At 33.2% G+C, this 24550-nt stretch overlaps 2 protein-coding genes across 3 annotated transcripts; one reads left to right on the plus strand and one right to left on the minus strand.

Annotated features, from left to right (window-relative positions):
• Positions 1-817: 817 nt before the first annotated feature.
• Positions 818-5520, plus strand: LOC103493086 (protein SEH1). 2 transcript variants are annotated; one of them, XM_008453710.3, is made up of 8 exons: positions 818-1126; positions 1543-1654; positions 1843-1943; positions 2301-2378; positions 3267-3419; positions 3560-3672; positions 4759-4885; positions 5221-5520. In XM_008453710.3, exons 1-8 carry the CDS (start codon positions 962-964, stop codon positions 5350-5352), a joined length of 981 nt encoding a protein of 326 aa, XP_008451932.2. In that variant the 5' UTR covers positions 818-961; the 3' UTR covers positions 5353-5520. The 2 variants fall into 2 exon arrangements, with proteins under 2 accessions (XP_008451932.2, XP_050943073.1); XM_051087116.1 differs by lacking the exon at positions 1843-1943 and having other exon boundaries at positions 842-1126; positions 1523-1654.
• A 2194-nt stretch (positions 5521-7714) lies between these two features.
• Positions 7715-9973, minus strand: LOC103493087 (probable WRKY transcription factor 41). The gene is made up of 3 exons (XM_008453712.3): positions 9300-9973; positions 9045-9173; positions 7715-8511 (listed from the first exon to the last, which is right to left on the minus strand). The coding sequence occupies exons 1-3, from the start codon at positions 9620-9622 to the stop codon at positions 7896-7898; spliced, it is 1068 nt and encodes a 355-aa protein (XP_008451934.2). The 5' UTR covers positions 9623-9973; the 3' UTR covers positions 7715-7895.
• Positions 9974-24550: the final 14577 nt, after the last annotated feature.

Here is a 24550-nt window from a genome sequence, read left to right on the forward strand (position 1 = left end):
GCTGACATGACAGAGATGATCGAGGGGAAGGGGGGTGGTGACCTACGGTGAAGGCGTCAAAATTTCTTCGATATGAAAAGGGAGAGGAGGCGGAGGTTTTGGGTGACTTGAGAAATGGTACCTTGCCAAAGAAAATTTGTTTATCGTGGGAGTAATATCCTAATTTGTATAGTCTCTTTTATTGTAAATATGTAATACAATTTAGAAAATAAACCAAAAGTATAACATAAAGTATTCGTAAAAATAGCAAAATTTATATAAAATGTCAAGTTTATAATTCAATGACTATCAATGATAAAAATTATCTATGATAGTAACCAATGATAATATATTTCTCAAACCGAAAGCTATTAACCATCACAACATTCAATATCATTGATAACTTTCAATTTTGAGACCTAAAAAATATGTTTGAAACAATAATTGAGCGTGAGCATTTTAATCTTTTATAAATTTTTTTATTACATATAAAATTAATGTTTTATAAATATTTTCATTTCAATTTAAGAACATAGCAAAGTGGTTTTGCAATGTATAACAATGCTAAAAAAATTTAAGTAAAGATCCTAATACTTAGGAAAATTGTCAATCCAATTCGACAAAATTGTTACACATTTTTTAATTTAATTATAATTTCATTCTTTATCCCTCACAATCATCAATTATATTTAGAAATATTTTAGTTGATAAATTTATAAATATTTTAATTGACTATCTATTAGATATAATAAATTTTCATAATTTTTCTATAATAGAATAGGAGGATAAATTAAATAAATACAAATAATAGTTTATCTTTTGAGATGACATAAACTTTTAAAATTTTTGAAAGGGAGTATTTTTGTAAGTTAAAATAATTTGAGTGAAAGAAAACAAAGGGTCACAAAACCCTGAAGTAAGAAGGAGAAGAGCGATTTTTGTAGCAGGTGAAGGCGCGAACAAAGAATTGAGAGTTTCGACAATGGAGAAGGCTATGGCGACATTCGACAAAGGCACTCTCTGTTCTGCTTGGAACCACTCCTCTAGCAGATTAGCCACCGCTTCTTCCGACGGAACCCTCGTTATCTTTGATTCTCCCCACCCTTCTTCTTCCTCCACCTCCTTAACTCGCACCTCAAACTTCAAGGTTCTTTTACTTTCATTTCTCTCTTTTTCTTTCACTTTAACTTCATCATCTTACCTCCACTTTACTGTTGCTTAGACATAATCTCACTTTCCTAAATGGTTGTTAGTTTACATTTTGTAAATTTTTGGAGATACCTCGATCATGCCGTTAAATTACTGCTTAGATTGGATTTAATGGAGATTTTATGAAAGCTGTGTGTTCTTAGGTCAAGAGAGAGGGAAAATTAAATGAATGAATAATTTTCATGTCTTTTAATAAGACATGTTTAGTGTCCAGTGATATATTTTGGGTTTTTTTTCTTCTTCTGATTTTTCTTAAATTAATACTAAAATCATCCAATGAATTTATAACCTTGAAATCTTAACTATTTTCTTACTTTTATTTTTCCCCCCTAAGGGGGTGATCCATCTTTGTAGGCACACGAGGCTGCAATTACTAAGATTGTTTGGGTACCTCCGGAGTATGGTGATTCTGTTGCGTGCATATGTTCAGATGGAACTTCATCGTTGTGGGAGGAGGTTGTTGAAGGTAACCGTTGGGTTTTTTAGGACCCTTGGACCTCTCAAATTTTATTGTTACATTAGTTGTGCCTATTTCTTTCATCCTATCTTCCCCTTCTCTTGGCCAGTGAGTATGGTACATAGATCTTTATTTTGCTAAAATTCTTGAAGTGTCCTAATCACTCCGTAAATCCATTACCTTCTTCTGCTTTGTAGATGCCCAGCCCCTAGAGTGGAAGCTATGCAAACTCTTTAAAAGTAATTCATCTCAAATCCTAGACTTGCAATTTGGAAATTCCTCCTCTGGTCTGAAAATGGTAAATTATGTTGTTTCTTGTCATTTCCTTTCTGAATGTATATCCCAGAGTGCTGTTACAGGTGAATGATGCCTGTGCTTTCTATTTGACAAGTCCTGTTGATTTTTGATGCATACAATTACTTCATTCTTGTTGACTCCGGTACATAACATAACATCATTTCTCCCTCCATGATTACAAGGATTTATTTTAATATAAATGTGATAATTGAATCAACAGTGATACACTTACGATGGTTTAAATATTTTCTTATTGTTTCATTTTCTTTACATTTTTTTTGCATTCACGATAGCTTATTTATCATTAAAAAGTGATATATTTGCATTCACGATACCCTTTACATTTTCCCCCTTTCAGATTGCTGCATTTTCAGATGGTTATATAAAAGTTTATGAGCTTATGGATCCTTTGGATTTGAAGAGTTGGCAACTTCAGGTGATCAATCTTTTAATATTTTTTCAAATTGTCTAATTTTATTTGGCTACCAAAGTTATTGTTAGAATAACTTATTCCTGTGTGATTGTCCCTCGAGGACATCCAATAAAAAGGGAACTTGTTTCTGTGTGATCTTACAATCTGAGGAAATATATCTAGTAGTTCTTTTCGTCAGACTTCAATCAATAGAATTTCTTCTTTAATAATAAAGGAAACTGACCTTTTGATTTCCTTTAATTAAAAATTATCTATCTTTTTAACCTACTGATGAATCACTTCACAGCTATATTCCAATGTTCTAATGCATCTTCCTTCTGTTAATTCCACAATGTGTTCCTGCATAATTAGACATGGATATTTGTGCACTTTTTGGTGAATTGTCCATTATTTGCTGTACTACTGTTATACCACTATGTCAGAACTCTCAGCAGTCAACAGTATTACCAACCATTATTCGGGAATCAATTGAATTTTTATGTGAAATACTTTTCAGTTTTTATTTCGTTATTTTGAAGATTGTGTTTAGAGAATTTGGAGATGCAGAATATTTTGTAAAATCAAACTTGTCCTCATTCTTCATCTTCCCTCCCTTGTCCTTCATAAAAAGGAAAAAGAAGTGAGAGAAAAGTGTGGTGTGCACGTGCACACAAACTCATCTGAAGGAAGTATTTAATTTTGGTCCTTTACCCTCTCTGTGGCCTGTTTATTGACATTCGAAGTGTCTAAAAAAGAGGAACAGTCATGAATGGTTGGGTAGTTTTATGGCATTCATCTAGAAGCCCATATGAGCAAACATCTGCAGGGCACTAAGTTTTAGGCTGAATTTCAGAATCCAAGTAAACAATGAGCTATTAAATATTTTGACCCCTATTTTCTACTTTGGTTCAGGCTGAATTTCAGAATGTTATTGATTCCATTTCTACAGTCAGGAAATCTTCTTGTTCATCTGCAAGTATATCATGGAATCCCCATCGAGGGGAGCAGCAATCAAGCTTTGTTCTTGCTTTTAGCTCCAATACACCGCAGCTTAATTCGGCCAAGGTATTCCTAGTTTTTCATATCTTATCACTGCAATCAAAATTGTGATGCAGCCAGGTGTTTGTAGCTTGCTGGAAGTCTTTCATGATTGCATTAACTATAAAAATTTCATACTACAGTTAAATGGCAATTTTCCTGCACAGGTTTGGGAATTTGATCAGGCTCATCAAAGATGGCTTCCTGTGGCAGAGTTGACTTTGACTGCAGAGAAAGGTGATGAGGTTTATGCTGTTGCATGGGCACAAAATATTGGAAGGTAAAATGAACTAATTTCTAAAGGAACTACCTACGTTAGGTGTATGTGTGGCTTGTTTATAACTTTTAGAACACATAAATTCAGCAAATAATTATATCCCCATGTAACTTTACACTTGCTTTTAACAAATCTAATAAACTATTTTGTTAAGTGCTAATTAATACCAGAACACTAGACAGAAAATTGCCTGGGGAATTTAAATGAGTTCCTTTAATTGGCACTACTAAGAAAATGAACTTCATTCAATATCACAACTTTTTCTAAGAGAGCTTGAAAGGGAGACTTCAAATGTAATTCTTTCCAAATTTCTCTTTTAATTCTTGATGATATATCCCTGAAGATTCTGATTCCTCTCCATTTGAAGCTCCTGGGAAATTCCTTTTATAGCATTTCTCCATAGGATGGACCTGTGCTCAAAAGCCAAGGTTCTAACCAGGGGAAATGATATGCTATGCTGAACTCTTGCTATAAAAGGGCAAAGATTTTGAACATAGGAGCAGTGGAGGAATAGGTTGTTTGACTTCCCTCATTTTCTTTTCATGAAGATGATCCATACTTGGAAAGAGGTGATGTTTGGCATGTTTTCTATGCTTACGAGTACATCAGATGTCTTTAGTTCAACCAGCAGCAATTTCCTAAAGGAATATATGATCTTCAGAGATACAAAGAGTTGAATACGTTTGACAATGTACTGATTTATACTATGCATTCTTAAAAATAGGAAAAATAGAATAAACAAACCTACAATTTCTTTATCATATAAAGGTGCCATTTGACCTGAGTTTAGATGTAGGTCTCGACATCCATGGTATTGACACTACTCTTTCTTTCGAGAACTAGAAGAGTATCCGAACAGTAATTTTAGAGGCCTTTCCTTCCAGGCAACTCGTAGTCTAGAGAGTGTTCCCTTGCAGTCTTTTAATTTCTCTACACGTCACAAACTTCCTGGTGCTATTCCTGATAACTGTTTGTAAGGATCACCATGACAAGTTTTGATATAAACACATTTTTTACGTGCTAAAATCCTTCAAACATGTTGAATAAGTTTTAATAATAGTGATATTGTGTTGTTGAAGTACCTTTTAGGCCATATGAGGTAATAGCTGTTGCAACCCAGAGAGGAATTGCAATATGGCGTCTTGGATTAAGCCCAGACACGGATGGAAGGCTCTCAACAGAAAGAGTTGCTCTGCTTTCTGGGCATAATGGCGAGGTATCTCTTCAAAATTCTCTCTGTTCTCTTCTTCCTGTTTCCTTATATATATATATATATATTTCTTGACAATCTGAAGATGGATGAAATCGAAACATCCATTATTTAATAGTAACACCTGGTGTAGAGAAGAGTTCATTTGAATTCATGTCATTGAAACCCTATAGAATAGTTCAAAACATTCGAAGTCATAGAAAGTTGGCTGCTAATGTTGCTAGAATTTAGTTGGTATGATTCCCTGAACTGCTTTAAGATTTTGTCTGTTTTGATTATCCTTAGATAGTCAGGAAGAGGTTTTAGGTAATTAAAAATGATGTTTTCACTTGCACTTTCAGGTGTGGGAGATGGAGTGGGACATGGGTGGTATGACATTAGCATCAACAGGAAAGGACGGAATGGTACGGTTATGGCAGTCCAACCTCAATGGTGTTTGGCACCAACATGCTGCATTTGAGCCGACTTCTTAAACTAGAGAATGTTTAGTTCTTTTTGATGTAACCACTTTCTGTATTCACTTTAAGGAAGAACTTCGAAATAATATTATGTGTCATGTTGAGTGGGGTGCCAAGTCAGGGATACCTTATTGGGGACCCTTGGGGAAAATCAATTGTCATTGATGCTTTTATTTCTCCAAATTGCTTTTGCTGAGTTGAGACTTATGTTGCTAAAGAAGTATAGTTCACGCTGACAAGAAGAAAGAATAAAACTGCACTTGAATTAGAGTTTGAGAATCCGAAGGAAATCAAGTATGAGTTTAAAACTAAGGATAATATAGTATTTCTATCTATCGACTTTGATCATAGTTCTTAAGAAACATTTAAAAGTAAATTTTAGAAATTTAACGTTGAAAGTGGTTTAATAGCAGCTGAGAGCCCAAAGAATAGGGACCGGTACGCTTAAACTTTCAGAACTCTGCTTCCAAGGCTTCTTCGTTAATTTTATTTCACAGCAGCTTCTACTTCATTCGCTGATTGGTGTGGGTCACACTCAATGCTTGCTTCTTTGTACCCGAAGTCTGTGAGTCTCTCAGATACTATTTAGCTATTAACTACTATTTTGAAATTCTATTTGAAAACTGTGATTAGAATTTTGGATAAACTATGTATTGGGCGATTAGTTTCCATTAGTTGTATTGTTGTTTTCTACCTCTGAGCTGCTTGTTTATGGAAATTTTCTTTTTGACAATTCTATGTTTTTACTTAATTAGTTTGGTGGCCCTATGATATGAACACGTAGTTCTAGCTGGAATTGGTTTTTCTGTGCTATAATCTGTGGTTCTTTCCTGTCTTCTTCATATGAGCCATAGTCTGCTTGGTCCAGCATAGTTGTTTTTGGTTCTGTTTTCGTTTCACCCCCCCCCCCCCCCCCCCCCCCCCCCCCCCCCCCCCCCCCGAGTATGTTATTTTTTGGTTTATTGAGATTTCTAGCAATGGTAGATCCTGCAATAATTGGGAATCCAATAGCTTTATAAGCTAACAAAATATACCTTCGATAAAAATTGATTTTTTTTATAGCAAGAATTAAATTGCTATAAATTTAAAACGACATAGATTAACCTACCAAAGTTCAAAGACTAAATTGTTATTTTTATAAAAGTTGTGTTTTTTTCGGTCAACCTCTGATCCTTACGAGAGAGTAGCTCAAATTCTACTTGGTAACATACAGCTATAGTCCGTCCAAGTAATTAAATCTATTATTTATTATTATTTCAATTCGCGGTTTCTTAACGTTGTTCCAGCAGTGGGATACTGGTAGCCTCTCTCCATCGAGTAGAAATATTGAAATTTCTAGTCTGTTCTAACTGGAAGTGTTTTTATTTAATCTTGATCTTGGGTTAAGTTTCCTGACGCTCGTCGTTCTTATATTTCCTTATACTTGTGTAGTAGTTTCTTTTCCTGTAAGGAATAACATCCTTATCTGTCACATTTTTTTCAATGCATAATTTCTCGACTCTGTTTCTGTAGTTGAATTATGTTCTTGATCGAAGTAGGCTATTACCTTTCTCCATTAAAGGAGCTAAGAAGTGGCTTTCAGTTTTATAAGGAACCAATAAATTTACTTCCGTTGTCTACTTGGCTTTCCTTTTATTTTTGTTTGATGATTGTTTGATGATCTTGTGCTGCTCAGCCATAATCATGCTCTCCTCCTGACAACGAGAATTGTTGGTTAGTAATTCACTGGCAATTGAAGCATGTTTTCCTTTATTTCTTTGTTTGTTTTTTGTTTTTCCTGATCACCAGACTATCTGTTCAAGATGTCAGGGTATTGGAAGAGGTTACGATTTTCAAAAAGTGAATAAAATGCGTATGCTTTATATGTTACTACTTAAACTAATATTTGGTGGCAGTGTCCAGATATTCTTCTTTTGTATTGCTTGGCCTACTTTGTTTTCCAAGTAGATGGGAGAAGAAAATTTTGCAATCTTATATTATGTTAGATGACCACCTTGAACTTATTCAGCTAAGATTAGTATGTTGAAGAACAATTGCATCCTCTGTGGTTTAGTGAATTTAAATTATAGATTCACTCCTCGTAGCATAAAAATGATTGTTGACATACAACCATACACGGTTTATATCATTAGCAAAACATATCTCTCCTTTTTTCAATCTCCTTAACAATTAACATGATGATATTTGATATAATATTTAAGTGCATTTCATCTCGCTCAAATCTAGTAATATAAATAATTACTTATTCTAGAAATGCATGATAAACTACAAGGATATATTTTTCAATTACTACTATTGCTATGAAGTTCCCTAATTTTTGAACAAGTGCAGTTGCTTAGTCTCATGTTGATGCAATTAATTTGGATGAAAATTAATAAAAGAACCAAAAATGAACCTGCTAATTATATTACTAATCACCATGCTTTGCTAACATTTTAGAAAATGAAATCTGGGTAAGAGAGAAACTTCCTTCCTTCTGTCTTGGTGCATGATTGAAGCTATATTCTAGGGGATTGGTTATTAGCCAGGATGCAATTTTATTCTCATGCCTAGGTGGTTTAGTAGAAAAAACCTTGGGAATTAAATGGGAAATTTGGATTGATCTGCTCTGAATCAAATGGAAAATCCCAATCCAGGATAGGGGAATTGGTAGCTGAAGTATTGGCTGAGAAAATCTCATGGACATCAGGATCTAGATTTTGCACACTATGAGTCCCTCCTACGTTGCTCCTTTGGCATGGGGATGGAGTGAAGTAGTTTTTGTCGGGTGAGGTTGGAGAGGTAAATGACCGAGTAAAGCTTCCCAAAGCAGAGTGAGTGTCGATGGCTAAATTTGAAAAGCCAGCATTTACAATGTCCTTACATCCAACAGAAGTTGAGCTTGAGCCAAAGCAGAAGGTAGATGCCTTATTTTCAAGCTTTTCGATGTTCTGAATGGTTTGATTACCGAATAGGTTTTCCTGCAAAGGCTGCAGCTCATGAGGATCGCGGTCAGTTTCCTTCTGTTCTTGCTTATCTGGTGAATGACATGTTTGGGCTAAATAGTTCCCTTGGGAACATGTGTGCTTTCCTCGGTATGTAATCTCAAATACTGAAGGGTCTTCATCTGATCTCTGCACTTGCTTTACTGCCCAACAATTCTGAGTATTGCGAAAAGTGCATCGATAGTAGCTTCTGCAAGTATGCAACAACCAGGCATTAGACTATTTGATGTGAAACAGGGGATGAATCTTTATTATCATTAAGCAGATTATAACTGAAGTCAACTTCTAAATCATGTTTGGATAAGGAAAATTAGGTTTTTCCTCTTTATTCAAAATAATTCTTGTATTTTATTTAATTTGGTTTATGATAACTTTTCATTTTTTTTTTCTTTTTTATTTTTACAAATTAGTTTTTTGGCTTATTAAAGAAGTGGACTTTGACTTTGAATTTTGAGTTAGTTGACATTTCTGCCTCATTTATTTTTCTGTCAATTTCCGTATACTCAATTCTCTTTCTATTTCTCTTTTTGGGTTTCCTTCATATTGCCTATTGCATTCATCCATTACACAAACAATAAAGTTTAAGATCTCTCCTCCCGTTATCATGTTTGTATTTATACACTGAAATAATGATTTTTCAATATCATTGTGTGGGTATTTGAATATATTTTCAGTATATGTCTTGCATGTTTTTCGAGGAGGAAGAGGAAGAAATCATCTCACCTGGGATATGTTGCACCAAGTATGTCCTTTTGGCCATACTTTCTCCAGCTATAACCATCCTCGTGGGGTCCTTCGAATCCCGTCTCAGAGTTCACTTTCACTTGTTCTGTCCATCTGGGCTGTGTCTTTCTGTAATCACAGATAATGTTGCTTTAATTTTGTTTTCTTAAAAAAGATTAAATTTGTTTATTAACTAAGTTCTTATTTGTTCTAAGGTTGACTTTGAAAAGTTGGGAAGAAAATTCTGATATTCACCTCTTCTTTGATTCTTTTCTGGAGTCCTGAGGGTCCTTGAGAACTCTACCAGAGTCATCACTAGAAGGACTTCCATTAACCGAAATTGGAGAGCCTGGCAAACCAGGGGTCGCTTCAACCATCTGAAGCTGATTCGTTGGTCCGTTCCATTTCAGTATCAAAAGAGCTTTCTCATATGAAGATAAAATTCCTTGTACTAATGATCCTCTGCTTTCTTCTCCAGATGCTGAACTCAACTCTGTTCTCAATTGCTTGGTAAGCTCCATCCCCTGAATTAGCTCACCAATGAGTGACTTTTGATCCCAGCTCCACCCACTTTCCATTTTCAATTCCTCTCAGTTTCATAAAATTAAACAAACTGAACTACTCTACTATTGTGCTAGTTCATGGTAGGAAGAACAAGAGAGTAAATTTCTGTTTGAATTTGTACGTTTGTCAAGAAGCAGAAGCTTTCTATCTAGGAAGAAGAAGCAAAAGCAAGAGGAAGTGGAAGTGGAAGTGGAAGACCCAAATGGTAAAGAATCAGAGATAACAAACATGGAAATAGCCAGATGAGGTAATTTTGATTAATTGAATATATGTGTTTTTAATTTGAAACTGAAGTGGATAAAAGGGGAGAGAGAAGAATAAGAGGAAGAAAAAGAGATAGATAGGAAGAAAGAAAGAAGAGCTTTGGGTTTAAGAAGAAGCAGTGTTGGGTTTTTATAAAGGAAGACAACTTTGTTTCATTATTTTAAAAATCTAATTGAACAGTTAGAAGTTGGGGAAACTTTGACTGAAACCCCCAGTTGCTTTCTGGTCTATGGTCATTGGTAGAGTATTAGTGTGGAAGTCCAAGTTCAAAAGCTGACCAAGTCCACTTCCACATGGATTTAACTTCCAAAAGGGTTTCTCTTTCTCGCTCTAGATCCTACGGGTGTGAATTGTCGATAATGAAATTCCATGATAGAGATAGAGAGATAAGTAGAAAGTCAAAGTTCAAGCTTGGAGAGATGACTAAGAATTTTCAAACCTTGCATCCGCGTTGTGGTATAGTAAACATGTGCTTTTGTTTATTATCATTATTTCATTAAACAAAGAATTCTAAAGCTTATGATTGTGAGTGGACAGCTCTTCTCATAAGACTGGCTGACTTGGATTTCTTTTTTTTTTTTTTGCATCACTGACTCACTAAAGTCCAATTGTTTTGAGACCATTTTTTCTCATCCAATTCATTATTTCTTATTATCTTTTACTACTTTTCTACTGATTTTTCCTTCATCTTACGTAAATTAGATCTTAAATCTTAGACCTTAGTCTTAAAAGAAACTTTGTAGTCAAAATTCATGTTTCTCGGTGTGCATTTATTTCACTTAAAAATTTGAAATTTGGTCATTCTCTTAATTATTCTATTTTGTATGATGTCATAATAATATGGTTATGTGATGCAATTCAAATTGCTTCAATACGTTTAGTTATTGATTTTTCAATGTATTTCTTATTTACTTTTTAGGGAGTATTGTTTGAGTTAATTACAGTTCATGCCTACTCTTTTCTCACCTTTTAAATTTTTAGAGGGCATTTTGGGTGCTGGTCGAGTTGATTATTATAGTTAATGGATTATAATAATTAGTGTCTACTAGATGAAAAATTTGTGAAAAGGAAAAATAATATTACTTTATTCTCTCAAGCATGTGGAGAGTTTTTCACGTACCCTTTGATACATCAATGAGTTTGGGCCCTTGGGGCACCTAAGCTTTGGAAGGAGGGAGGAGATAGGCAAATGTGGATATGCCTATATCTCCACACGCGTTGGCCGTCAGTTGGACATGATGAGGAGAGGAGAGATAAAATGATATATATATTTTTTACTAAAACGTTTTTAGTTAACAGTGAAACGTTTTATTATCGTAATGTTTTTTTAATTATATCTCTCGATTCTCATCTCTTAATATAACACAAAAAATACAATAGTCTCCTACTTCTCATTTTGTTAAGTTTCCCGAGCTGCAAGAGTGTCTGCAATTTTTGAGTGATTTTTATTCTAGTTGGTTTCTGTGCAAAACCAATTGAAGCAAGAGGTCGTTTTATCATGTGAAGACAGAGCATTATTATGTTTGCACAATCCAGAGCAAAGCTACGAAACGTCTTAAAGAGAGTGTGTTTCGCGATTCAGCCGTCTACTAATCTAGTTTTTGTTTTGCAGTTTCCGTTCCAATACCAATCTATCTTGCTGCCTTTCAATTGCTGTTATGTTTTCTTAATTACAGTTTGCCGGATCTGAACGAGCTGTGTGTTGAAGATCAAAGTGCAACAACAGTTTTTGAAGTACAAACTATTTTAGTCTAGTTATAATATTATTGTTTGAGATGTACACTATTTTTATTTGGATAGAAAATAAGAAACACTATAAAAAAAAAAAAGATAAATGAAAAATAGTAAGAAAGGTTTGAAATAGTATTTTTTGGTGCTCCATACAAATATGAAGCAAGCAAGCTATAATAATCAACTCTACCTATTTGTAGTTGATGTCTTAAACAGTCTCTTAAACATTTTTAACTTTCACCTTCACGAAATTGAACTTCCGTATTACCATTTTTATCCTTCATTTTTTTCTTTTATATATTGAGTCTTATTCTGTTTGAGCAAAATGCATTTTTAGTCGGCTTTTAAACGTTTCTTTGAGTTAAATTGACCATTACTTACTTATGAAAAAAGGGAACCCTACATGTTAAGTTGATATTTTATTTATTCTTAATTTTTTAATTTGCAACTTTAAACTAATATCGAGTGGCCTCGCTGAATCAAATCATTCTAAATCAAAACTAATTTACAAACCTTTACATTACATTTTAACAAAGATCCTTCTCTCTCTCTCTCTCTCTCTAACCATGCATGTCTAGTAGTGCTTTTAAAAAAGGGGAGCATTGTATAAGGGTTCTTAAAGCTGTGAGAGTTATTGAGCTTTGTTTTCAATTTAATGTGGTTGTATTCCCATCCCTTTTGTAGTACAATTTCAATTTAAAAAAAGAACGCACTTTAGTTTCTTAATTAAACAGGTTGGAAGACGAAGGAAGTTATGTGGTAACATTCAAAGGCTTTACCTTTGGTAGCTTGGATGCCCATGGAGGGGAATGACAGATGGAAAAATAATTTTTTTTTAAACAAAGGTAAAAGAGTAAAATTAACCTAACTTAAAATGGTTACCTCATTTTAAATTTATTTCTTCTAAAGACATTATTTTTAGAGCATAAAACATAGAAAGCAGTGAACCGTAGAATGAAACATAAAATATAAAACATAGAGCATCGAGTATCAAATATACAACATGTAGCAGAAAGCATAAAACATAAAGAATCGGATATCAAATATCTAAGTATTGAGGAAAATTTTAGTCGGAGTACCTTGAAATTTTTGTATCCCAAGCCTAGTGATATTCTTTTAAAAGAAGTTTGTTACCACTCAAATCTTTACAACTAGAAAAGGACAATATTATTGTTACCACTCAAATCTTTACAAAAAACGGTGGTTTAGATTCTTCTCTATTTAGTTCTACTTATCTGAAAATCAATTTTAAAAGCAACCTTTAATCTCAATAGTGTTCATTTATTACAATAATTTTCACAAATGTGTAGTTAGTAATACGTTTGGAATCCAAAGATAGATGCTAACTTTACCATTATCAGCCTCATGGCCTCCTTAGGCCCACTTGTAAAATGTAACGGGCCGTGTAATGGACGACCCATTAACAATTAAAAAATTATGGATCATCAAAAGCCAACAAGTTAAGTGGGCTTCTATAAACAAATTTGGGGTTGAGGTTAGGGGTGGCCATTCAAACTACAAGCACAATACGATTTTAACCAAGTTTTAAGAAATTTGAAGTGAATTTGAAATTAAACCAAACTGTTTTTAAATTTTTTTTTTTTTTATATATATTTATTTATTTATTTCTATGTTTATATATAAAAAAAGGTAAAACCAAATTTAAAATTTAACTATTTTTAATTTAAAGAATAAAATCTAATTTAAAATTGAATCAAACCTAATTTATTAATCGTAGAGTTAGGTAATATGATCTTTTTCTTATTGGTTTTGTTGAAAATTTCTTTTTATTGTCCTTGTCTTTAGGCCTAACGTGTTAGTGGGGTAAGTATGTGTCATCACCACTAGCACACTAGTACCTAGTTTATGGGAGAATTTGTTTTAGGTTTTCCACTTTCTGATTTGTTCATCTTTCATTAGTTGAATGTGCTTGTATTGCCTATATATAGACCATTTGATTGATTAATAAAATTAAGTCAAGTATTGAATATTTTCTTCTGACTTAATTAACATTGGTATCAGAGCTAGGTTAATGAGTTATATTGGGTTAAATAAACAAAAAAGGGTGAGTGATCTAAGAGTTGGGTTGGTGAATTAAAAAAGGAGTGAGTGAGCGAATGCTTATTTGATTTGTCTTGCAGCAGTAGTGTATTATCATGACAACTGATAACTTTGTCCAACCAGTAATTCCTCGCTTTGATGGTCATTATGACCATTGGAACATGCTAATGGAAGTTTCTTGAGGTCTAAGGAATATTGGCAGGTTGTTGAATCTGAAGTAGCAAAACCTGCACCTGGTGCAATATTGTCTGATACACAAAAGTCAGAATTGGAAGCATTGAAACTGAAGGACCTTAAAGCAAAAAACTATCTTTTCCAAGCAATTGATCGAGCAACTTTCGAAAAAATTCTTTGCAAAGAAACCTCCAAACATATTTGGGACTTTATGAAAAAGAAGCATCAAGGGAACGTGAAGGCAAAGCGAGTGCAGCTTCAAGGTCTTTGAAACGAATTCGAGACTTTACGAATGAAGACGAGCGAGTCGGTGATTGATTTCTTTGTAAGAACAATGACAATTGCCAACAAAATGCGGATCCAGGGAGAAAAAATGGAGGACGTCACCATTGTGGAAAAGATTCTTTGATCAATGACACCAAAGTTTAATTTCGTTGTATGTTCCATAGAAGAGTCCAAATATATTGATAATCTTTCAGTTGATGAGTTGCAGAGCTCTTTGCTGGTTCATGAGCAAAAGGTTACCAAGCAAGAAAAAGAGGAGCAAGTATTGAAGGCTTCAATTGAAAATCAGTCAACATTCAAAGGAGATAGAGGACAAGGAAGATAGCGATTTAAAGGCAGAGGAAGCAACGATTGTGGCAGCCAACAAAGACACCATGAGTATGAAGAGAATCAATTTCAAGGAAGAGGAAGAGAAAGAGGAAATGAAAGAGGAGACCATCACTCAACAACTTACAAACCAACAGACAAGTCACATATTGAATGCCACAGATGCCATAAGTATGGTCATTATCAATCAGAATGTCAAACAAATTTGAATTGGCAAAATGGAGAAAGAACTCACTTTGAAGAGAAAGAAGATGAAATATCTCTTTTAATGGTGTGCCATGTAAATGAAGCAACTCAACAAAACATGTAGTATTTAGAATACAGGTTGCAACAATCACATGTGTGGAGACAAGAAGGCTTTTTTCGAACTTGACGAGTCATTCCGCAATACTGTCAAATTTGGTGATAACTCCACCGTTTTAGTTTTGGCAAAAGGACGAGTGACTATCCAAACCAAAGGGAACTTTACCCACACCATTTCTAATGTTCCTTTTGCTCCAGATTTAAAGACCAATCTTTTGAGTGTGGGCCAGTTGCTAGAAAAAGGGTATGAGTTATCTATCAAAGATGGAGTCTGTAGAATTCAAGATGTAGAGATGGGTTTAATTGCCCAAGTGAATATGACAACAAACCGAATGTTCCCACTTTATCTGCAAAACACAACTCATTCTTGCTTCTTAGCGAAATTGAAGGATGTCTCTTGGCTATGACATTTTTGCTATGGTCACTTAAACTTTGGTGGTTGAAAACTCTACAGCAGAAAAATATGGTGACCGGGCTTCCTCAAATTGAAGTTCCTATTGAAGTTTGTGAAAAGTGCGTTGTCAGCAAGCAACATCGAGATCCTTTTCCAACAGGAAAGTCATGGAGAGCAAAGAGACCACTGGAGTTGGTGCATTTAGATTTGTGCGGCCCGATAAACCCCTCTTCAAATGGAGGAAAACGATATATAATCATCTTTGTTGATGATTATAGTCGGAAAACTTAGGTATATTTTTTACAGGACAAATCTGAAGCTTTTATTGCTTTTAGGAGCTATAAAGTGCAAGTTGAGAAAGAAATTGGCAGCTCAATCAAAGTTCTTCGCACAGATCGTGGTGGAGAGTATATCTCACGAGAATTTGAAAATTTCTGTGAGAATAATAGAATCAAAAGGCAGCTAACTGTAACCTACACGCTGCAAAAAAATGGTGTTTGTAAGCGAAAAAATCGCACTCTTCTCAATATGGTGAGAAGTCTTTTGATGAAAAGTGGTATTCCAAGAACTTCCTGGCCTGAAGTAGTCAATTGAAGCATCCATATATTGAATAGAAGTCCCACACTTGCTGTACCAAATATGACTACGAGGAAGCATGGAGCGGATGGAGGTCAAAAGTAGATTATTTCAAAATTTTTGGGTGTATTGCCTATGCCCATATTCTAGATCAGAAGCGAACAAAGCTAGATGACAAAGGAGAAAAGTGTGTCTTTCTTGGTGTAGGTGATCAATCAAAAGCTTACAAGCTTTACAATCCTTGCACTAAGAAAATTATAATCAACCGTGATGTAGTTTTTGATAAAGAAATTTTTTTGCAATGGAACAAAAAGGTTGCTGAAAAACAAGTGTCCACAAGCTTTGATAGAATTGATGATGAAGAGTCACAAAAGCCAGTAGAACATGATCAACTTGGTTCAAAAGATGGTTCGATTAATCCACCAAGCTTGTCAACTACATCGGACAACGAAGAATGACCTCAACGTACTAGAAGAAAACCAGCGTGGATGACATGAGGTGATAGGAATCGATGAATCTGATGACCCGCTTACATATTTTGCTCTATTTTTCGATTGTAATCCTACGATTTTTGAAGAAGCTATTAAGGATACAAAATGACAAAGGGCGATGGATGAAGAAATCGAAGCCATTGAAGAGCTGACTGATCTTCCTAAAGGTCACCAGACAATTAGGGTCAAGTGGGTGTACAAGACAAAATTGAAAGAGAATGGCGAAGTTGACAAGTACAAGGCGCACTTAGTTGCAAAGGGGTATAAGCAGGAATTTGGTGTTGACTACAAAGAAGTCTTTGCTCCAGTTGCAAGACATGATATAATCAGATTGATGGTCTCTTTGGCAGCCCAAAATTCATGGCCTATTTTCCAGTTGGATGTGGAATCAACATTTTTACATGGTGAGCTCCAAGAAAAGGTATTTATCGATCAACCTCTTGGTTATGTGAAGGTCAAAGATGAACACAAAGTTTATAGACTCAAAAAGGCATTATACAGACTAAATCAAGCTCCACGAGCATGGTATAGTCATATAAATGCTTATTTTACTAAGGAGGGATTTAAGAAATGTCCATATGAGTATACTCTTTTTACAAAATTTGGAGATGGAAGAAAATTACTCATTGTTTGCTTATATGTGGATGATCTTATTTTTATTGGAAACGACAATGCCATGATTGAGAAATTTAAGAGATCTATGATGGTTGAATTTGAAATTTCTGATCTTGGAAAAATGCATTATTTTTTGGGGATTGAAGTGGTTCAATTAGCAAGTGGAATCTTTATTTCTCAAAAAAAAAAAAAAAAAATATGCACAAGAGATGTTGGACAGGTTCCGAATGGCAAATTGCAATCTTGTGAGCATGCCTATGGAAGTGAGTCTTAAACTTGTTCGAGATCCTGAAGGAAGGAAGATTGCCAACACACTCTACAAGAAAATTGTGGGGAGTTTAATGTATTTGACAGCAACAGAACCTGATATTATGCATGCTGTAAGCATTATCAGCAGATACATGGAATTTCCAACAGAGATGCATCTTTTAGTTGCTAAGAGATTTTTTCGATACTTGCAAGGAACTTCAGAATATGGACTATTCTACAAGAAGAGTGAAAAATCAAGTTTAGTTGGTTTGACTAATAGTGATTATGCTGGTGATCTTGGTGATAGAAAGAGTACTTTTGGATATGTATTCATGATGAGTTCGACAGCAATTTCGTGGTGTTCAAAGAAGCAATCAATTGTTACTCTGTCAACAACTGAAGCAGAGTTTGTAGTTGCAACAGTCTGCACTTGTCAAGTAATTTGGCTGAGAAAAATACTTGAGGAGCTATACTTCAAGCAAGAGGGTGCTACTAAAGTCTATTGTGATAATAGCTCTGCCATCAAACTTTCCAAGAATCCTGTTCTACACGGAAGGAGTAAGTACATAGATGTGAAGTTTCACTTCACAAGGGATTTAACAAGAGATGGAGTTGTTGAACTTTACTACTGCAAAAGTGAAGATCAAATTGTTGATATAATGACCAAACCATTGAAGTTTCCTGCATTTCAGAAGTTACGGAAGCTGCTTAGAGTTTGTGCAATCAATAAATCTTTAAACTGATCTTTTTTGAGAAAAATTATCAGTTTAAGGGAGACATTATTGAAAATTTCTTTTTATTGTCCTTTATCTTTAGGCCTATCGTGTTAGTTGGGTAAAGTATATGTCACCACTAGCACACTAGTAACTATATATAGGAGAGTTTGTTTTAGGTTTTCCACTTTCTGATTTGTTCCTCTTTCATTAGTTGAATGTGCGTATTGCCTACATATAGGCCATTTGATTGATTAATAAAATTAAATCAAGTATTGAATATTTTCTTCTGATATAATTAACAGGTTTGCATGATGGTGGGATATTAAAAAAAAAAAAAAAGATAATTGGTTAATGTGGGTGGTGAATTTCTTTATAAAAAGCAAAGATCAGAAGCAAATCGAAAGATCATCACTATGAGCTTATTTTGCATAAAATTTTGTGGGTTAGGGTATCAAAAGTTCATTAAATCAAACTACGAGAGTTTGGTTGGAAATAGAAAATTTCGAAAATCTTTTCATTTATAGCAAAATTGTCGACCGTAGACTTTTTTGACTTTTTTTTATATTTGACTATATCCATTGGACAATTTATTTTATTACGATACAGTGTATTTGGATAGGTAAAAAAAATGAGGTAGAATATCACAAATCAGGAATACAATGTATTTGTAAATAACATTCAATTTTGGTAAATTTTAACTAAATGATATTTTCTTGCTCGAAAAAATTGCACCAACATCCCTTCAAAATATGACAGTAATTTCTACCAGATTTTCGGATTCTTAGGATTTAAATCAATTAATTAAAAATTTATTTATATAATTCATAGTCGATATGTTTAATAACAATTTGAATTCAAATTTTAGATAATACCCCTAAAATAATGACAAATATAAATTCAACAGGTTCAGATTCTTTATATTTCATAATATTTACCAAAACTTTATTAAATAATACATTATAATACTTTTAATAACTATTTGAATTTAGATTTTATATCATCCCCTAAAATTGTCAATTTGAATTCAAATTTTACATAATATTCCTAAAATAATAGCAAAGATAAATTCTTAATAACAATTTGAATTTAAAATTTAAAATTTAAATTGTTATAATTTAAAATTTAAGAACTTATATTTCAAAATATTTATAAAAAAATTTATTAAATAACACATAATACAAATTTTTATTTAATAAATTTTTTAATAACAATTTGAATTTAAAAATTTATTAATTAATTTTTTTATAACAAACTTGAGAAAAATATTCGAATTTGAAATTTAAAATTAGAATTTTATTAGTTTTGGTATTTTTTTTCCATAACAAGCATTTAGTTTGATGTAGGAAAATATTTTATTAGTTTTAATTTGTTTTGATAATCTCTAAATTTATTTATTTATTAATAAAAATTAATAAATTCGATTTAATCCAAAATATTTTATTGAGTTTCTTAAAAATATATTTCTTTACTAACCATAAAATATTTTGAGGCTAGCAAATAAATATATTTCATTAACATACTTAAAATTATTTGCTTGAAAAATATAAGGAAAATATAAATTAATTAGGAAAGATTTAAATCTATGAAAGAAAAATAACTAATTAGGAAGCATACCAGAAGAAACTCTAGGCGGAGAATCTGAGAAAGAAGAACGATGGGATGAAAGATAGAAGAAGCTTCGTGCAACCTGATGATTACTTTGGAGAAAATTTCGACGATGCCGTAAGATCTGGTGCGAATAGGACGTAGTAGTGATCTAAAAATCATTCTATTACAATGTATTTTATATACCCAGGAGCCATGTAAATATAACTACTTTGTGAGTTATGTTATTGTAGTTTATTAGTATTAAATTTAACCCTTTTTTAGTTTGTAATTAAATTTTTATATGTTTTGATAATCGAAATTTGAGACTTATGTTCTTATTTAGGGACAAGATTCATTATGTGTTATATGCAATTATAGTTACCTTACAGTATATTTCCACTATGAAAATTGTTGTCTTCAAGTATGATATATTTCATGTACAGTGTATTTGTTTATATATAGTGGCACATTCGAAATGACTTACAATTTAAATATATTACAATACATTATCGTTATTTTAAATACTTTGAAAGATGCTAGTGAATATTTAGGCACCCTCATAATTCACTCTTTAAAGATATGCTAACTGGTACTTTGTAAATTCAACAAATTCGAGTTACGCTAGTGTTGTTTATTGGTACTAAATTCAACTTTGTTTAGTCATGTTTATTGATTTCCATAATCAAAATTTGATTACTTATGTTATCACATTTAGTGCCAAGATTCCTTTTATGTGATATGCAACCATAGATATATTACATTGTATTTACTCCATGGGAACTTTTATATTGATCAAATATGACATTTTTTCGCATATAGTGTATTTTTTTATGTATAGGGGGGCATAGCAATGACTTGCAATTTAAGTCTGATAGAATACATAAATATTATTTGAATACCTTGAAAGATGTCGGTGAATACTTAAGCAACCTCTCCTATAATAATATCACATATCTACAAGAACTATTTTTGGTGGAACATACGGAAGCGGAAGATAGGGAAGCTGTAATCTTTTCAGCTTTGAATAGTTTCAAGGGTTTCAAGATGCGAAGAGAGACTTTGAATGCCTACACAATTTGAAGAAGGTGTGAAACGACTGCAGAGATTATGTGGAGCTTTGATGATGATAGGCGTTATTTTTTGGGTTTTTAGGAAAAATTAGAATTTTCATAGGTTTTAATTGTGAGTGGGGAGTTTTATTTAATTATAGGGTATTTGTTGTTTATCGAATAATTATATTTAGAATTCAAGTTTTTCACTTAAGTAGGGGCATTTAAGACATTGTTCCACCAAAGTTTTTTTTCCAGATTTTTCTATTTTGCTCTTTTAGCAATTTAAATAAAAATTTGTCATTTATCTAAAGTAAACTTTCTATTTTTCTATTCTTCTTATCAACCATACATTTTATTTTGTGTTGGGTTAGGTTACAAAATTTTAAAAGATATATATTTGAGATTGGTTTGAGTTATAGGATTTAGTAATTCGATCAACCCGATCTAACCTGATTTTATTATTATTTTTTATTATTGAATTTGAATATAAACTTAAACTTTACATAGAATGCTTTTAAATGATTTTTATTCTTATTTCGATTGAATTTGAATGTAGATTTGGATTTTACATAAACATAGGTTTCATGTCTTCAAGGGTATAAACATTTGGATTTTACTTGTTGGTTGTTTCATTATAAATTTTTGAAAAATTGGCGTAACATATTTAGGCCATTTACGTAAATATGACATTCTGCTCACAACAAAATTTTATTTTTTAATGGAAAAGGAAAGAATGAAAAAATAGTTTAAATTATGAAAAAAAAGCAAACGATGATATCCAACCCGAAAATTATGAGTTGGGTTTGGTTGGGTTGACCCTTACACATTAAACCGATAGGGGTCAACTTTTGTCAATATGAGGACCTCGACTTGGTCCATAATTTACCTCATCTAGGTCAAACACAACTTATGTACACCCCTAGTGTGGGTATATGAGTGCCGAGAGCTCAATTTCTTTGTTGAAGAAAGAAAATTTTATGGGTCATCATTAGAGTGACACTAAGCAAAATATCGTGTTAGTTTTCTTTTTGGGTTTAGAATTTTTCTTATTTTATTCCAAAATACCAAGCTGTGGTATTTGGATTCAAAAAGCTCTCGTTGAGCTATTTGGGGGTAAAGAAATTTGTAAGTGTGTTTGAGAGTTTTTTCAATCTCCATTGTAGTAGAACTAGTTGTTGCAGACACTACGAGAATTGGGGGGGGACTCCCGATGCACATAAACGTCGGCGGAAGTGCTAAAAATGTCGGGATATGATTTTTCGACGCAAAAGGCGACATCAGGAACATCGTCGGAAGAAATGCGTCGGGAGAACAATTCCCGACGCGTCATGAACAAGGCGTCTTTTCCAACGCCATTGCTGCGTCGACAATATGTAATTCTCGACGTCCTCATTGTCGACGTCACCTGTGCGTCAGAAATACCTACTCCCGACGTCATGATATTTGACGTCACTTGTGCGTTGGAAAAAACACTATCTCCGACGTCTTGTGTGCAACGTATTTCTGACGTTTTTTGTATCGGAAATTCCTTTTTTATATATTTTTTTAAAATATGTAATTTTTATTTTTTCCCTAAAATAAACTATAATGAATCAAGTCTCTACTTTGTGAAATATTCACATTCCTTTTTTGGATTAAATTAAAGGAAATTCAAAATAAATCAGTAAATTATGAAATATTGATGATTTAGATAATACAAAGAAGTTCAAGAAATATAATAGCGTTCATAATACAAAAAATATAATGTTCATAATAAAAAAAGCACAAAGAAAGTCGGACATCTTCTAACGAGCCTCATATGCCATTCTACACCGTGGGTCCTACAATGATACAAAAGTGGCTAAGTTTAGTACATATATATCCATCATCACTGTTATTTCAAAAACTTAAGAATAATGGAAATATATATACGTACTGTAAAGCTAGGGATCATGTGGTGGTCCTTGCTATGCCCGAGTCATGTCATGTATTAGCTTCCGCATTTGTTCCACTTCTAAAGCTAACACTTGATGATTTCTTATTTGCTCTTTAATCCGTTCAATTTGTTCCAAAGCTTTATCAAGCTTACCTTGTAATTGAATTTCTTTTTATGTGGACTGTGAACATGACGTCGAAGAACTGCTCGCACTTGTCGTCTTGCGGGCTTTCGGCTTGGATCCCAAACCAAGGCCTTTTGAGTAGCTTGGTTGTCTACCCAACACCTGATCGCATATCTCATCCTCAGAGAGTGGCTGACTACCCTCTGGGTAGGCCAGGATTGGAATTCCAATATTTAATTCTGTTCGTCACTATAATTCGTTGTCGTCGCTTGCATGTGACAAGTGTTCATCCACATCATCGATGAAGTCGTCAGTGACATGACGAACAACCGGTCTTTTAACAATTGTGGGATCAACGTCAGTCCTTCATAGAACGTCATCCTCAATGAGGTCATCCACTTGATGACTCACAACAATTTCTAGTACATTAAGGTGCATTCTCAACATCGTCCACTTCTGGCACGTCCCATATATGCTTATTCTAGACGACTTGCACAACTTTCCAATTGCTACCATTTTTTGGGTCATCTAGGTAAAAAACTTAATGTGCTTGAGTCGCAAGAATTACAAGTTCCACTGCGTACCAAAAACGGGACGTGTTGTGAGATTTGTACCCTAGTTCAACATGTGTTCTTTGACTTTTGTTTACATTGTGTATGGAGAAACGCTGGAAACGCTGCTCTTAAGAGTTCTAACAACATGTTGAATGACTTGTTACTCCAACCATTTAGAACCTTCACATGCATCAACTTAACCAAAAAATTCAACGACGAAAATTTAAAATAACCGGGATACAACTCATTACGTGCTTCATTCAATAAGTCCTAAAATTTGTTTTTTCTATCTTCATCTATATCTACCCCAATATTCCTCGACATTTCATCTTCCAAACGACGTTCATCTGTTTCCTCTTCTTGTTCAATCAGGGCTTGTAAATCATTCAACATACCTAACATATCATCTTCTTCATTAAACTGCCTACTACTAGTTTCTTCATCAAAAGAGTTACTACTAATTCATTCCTTAAAAATTTCTGTACTTCCAAAGCTTAATAACTCTCCATGATACACCCATTCTGTGTAGTAGGGAGATATTCTAATAGTCAGTAGATGTCGTTCCACACCCTCTAGTGAGTTTCAATTTAAATTCATACATCTCTTGCATGGACACTTTAATCGTCTGTAGGCATTGTCGCGACGTGATTGCGACGCAGAGCGGCCGACATCCCCAATCATTTAATCTTTAATATTTAAAAGGTTTGGAGTCGCCACCAATCATATTAAGGTATGATTGGTCACCAAAAAAAAAAATAGTCTACGTAAAATTCAGATTTAAGGTTCGCGAGTCAGTTGTGTGTAGGGAACGTATTAGCACCCTACAACACCCATAAAAATGATTACCAAAATTTATCTTTTAAACTAAACTAACGAGATTCACAAAACAAAGTTTTTTGTTTGATATTTTTTAAATGTCCCATGGTTGTCAATTCATAACTAAAAAAAAACTAAGTATGAATTGATGATTATATGGGTGGCATGAGAGCCATTAGAAAAATAAAATTTAATTTTTATTTAAAAAGATTTTTTTATTTACCTCAAGAATATTAAAATATCAAAATTTGATATTTTGATCTCCATCATAGGCCTTTAATGAAAAATTTCATGTATCTAAATAATTAATGAATTCTAAAGAAAACACTACTCAGTCCCATTCTAAAATATAAAATTGTTAGATATACTTTGTTTAAAAATAATTTTATTAACTTTTAAAAATTGAGAAATTTCATGTATTTATGGAATTTTAACCATAAAATCCATAAATGAACATTACTCTTTTCATAAATAATACAATATAAAATAGTTGGCAAATATGACAAATAATACAACCAACAATATATGTTGCCAAATAATACAAGTTAGAGATAATATCTACATATTCAAAAATAAAATATTAGAAATAATATACTACATTAGAAATATATAATGTTTAAGAAATAATATTTGGTAAGTAAATAATATACAGTGCTGAAATAAGTACTCTGCCATTCAACCAATCTAATCAATCAATATCAAACATAC

The sequence above is a fragment of the Cucumis melo genome, chromosome 7, assembly GCF_025177605.1.
Source record: "Cucumis melo cultivar AY chromosome 7, USDA_Cmelo_AY_1.0, whole genome shotgun sequence".
NCBI classification, from domain to species: domain Eukaryota; kingdom Viridiplantae; phylum Streptophyta; class Magnoliopsida; order Cucurbitales; family Cucurbitaceae; genus Cucumis; species Cucumis melo.

What these genes read in the sequence shown, in the direction of transcription:
- LOC103493086 (XM_008453710.3), top strand. Translation starts at nt 962, where the DNA reads ATGGAGAAGGCTATGGCGACATTCGACAAAGGCACTCTCTGTTCTGCT. An exon ending in GTGGGAGGAGGTTGTTGAAG is followed by an intron (nt 1,655 to 1,842) that starts GTAACCGTTGGG and finishes TCTGCTTTGTAG; the next exon opens with ATGCCCAGCCCCTAGAGTGG. An exon ending in TGAAGAGTTGGCAACTTCAG is followed by an intron (nt 2,379 to 3,266) that starts GTGATCAATCTT and finishes ACTTTGGTTCAG; the next exon opens with GCTGAATTTCAGAATGTTAT.
- LOC103493087 (XM_008453712.3), bottom strand. Translation starts at nt 9,622, where the DNA reads ATGGAAAGTGGGTGGAGCTGGGATCAAAAGTCACTCATTGGTGAGCTA. An exon ending in AGAAAAGAATCAAAGAAGAG is followed by an intron (nt 9,174 to 9,299) that starts GTGAATATCAGA and finishes CTGTGATTACAG; the next exon opens with AAAGACACAGCCCAGATGGA. An exon ending in CTTGGTGCAACATATCCCAG is followed by an intron (nt 8,512 to 9,044) that starts GTGAGATGATTT and finishes GCATACTTGCAG; the next exon opens with AAGCTACTATCGATGCACTT.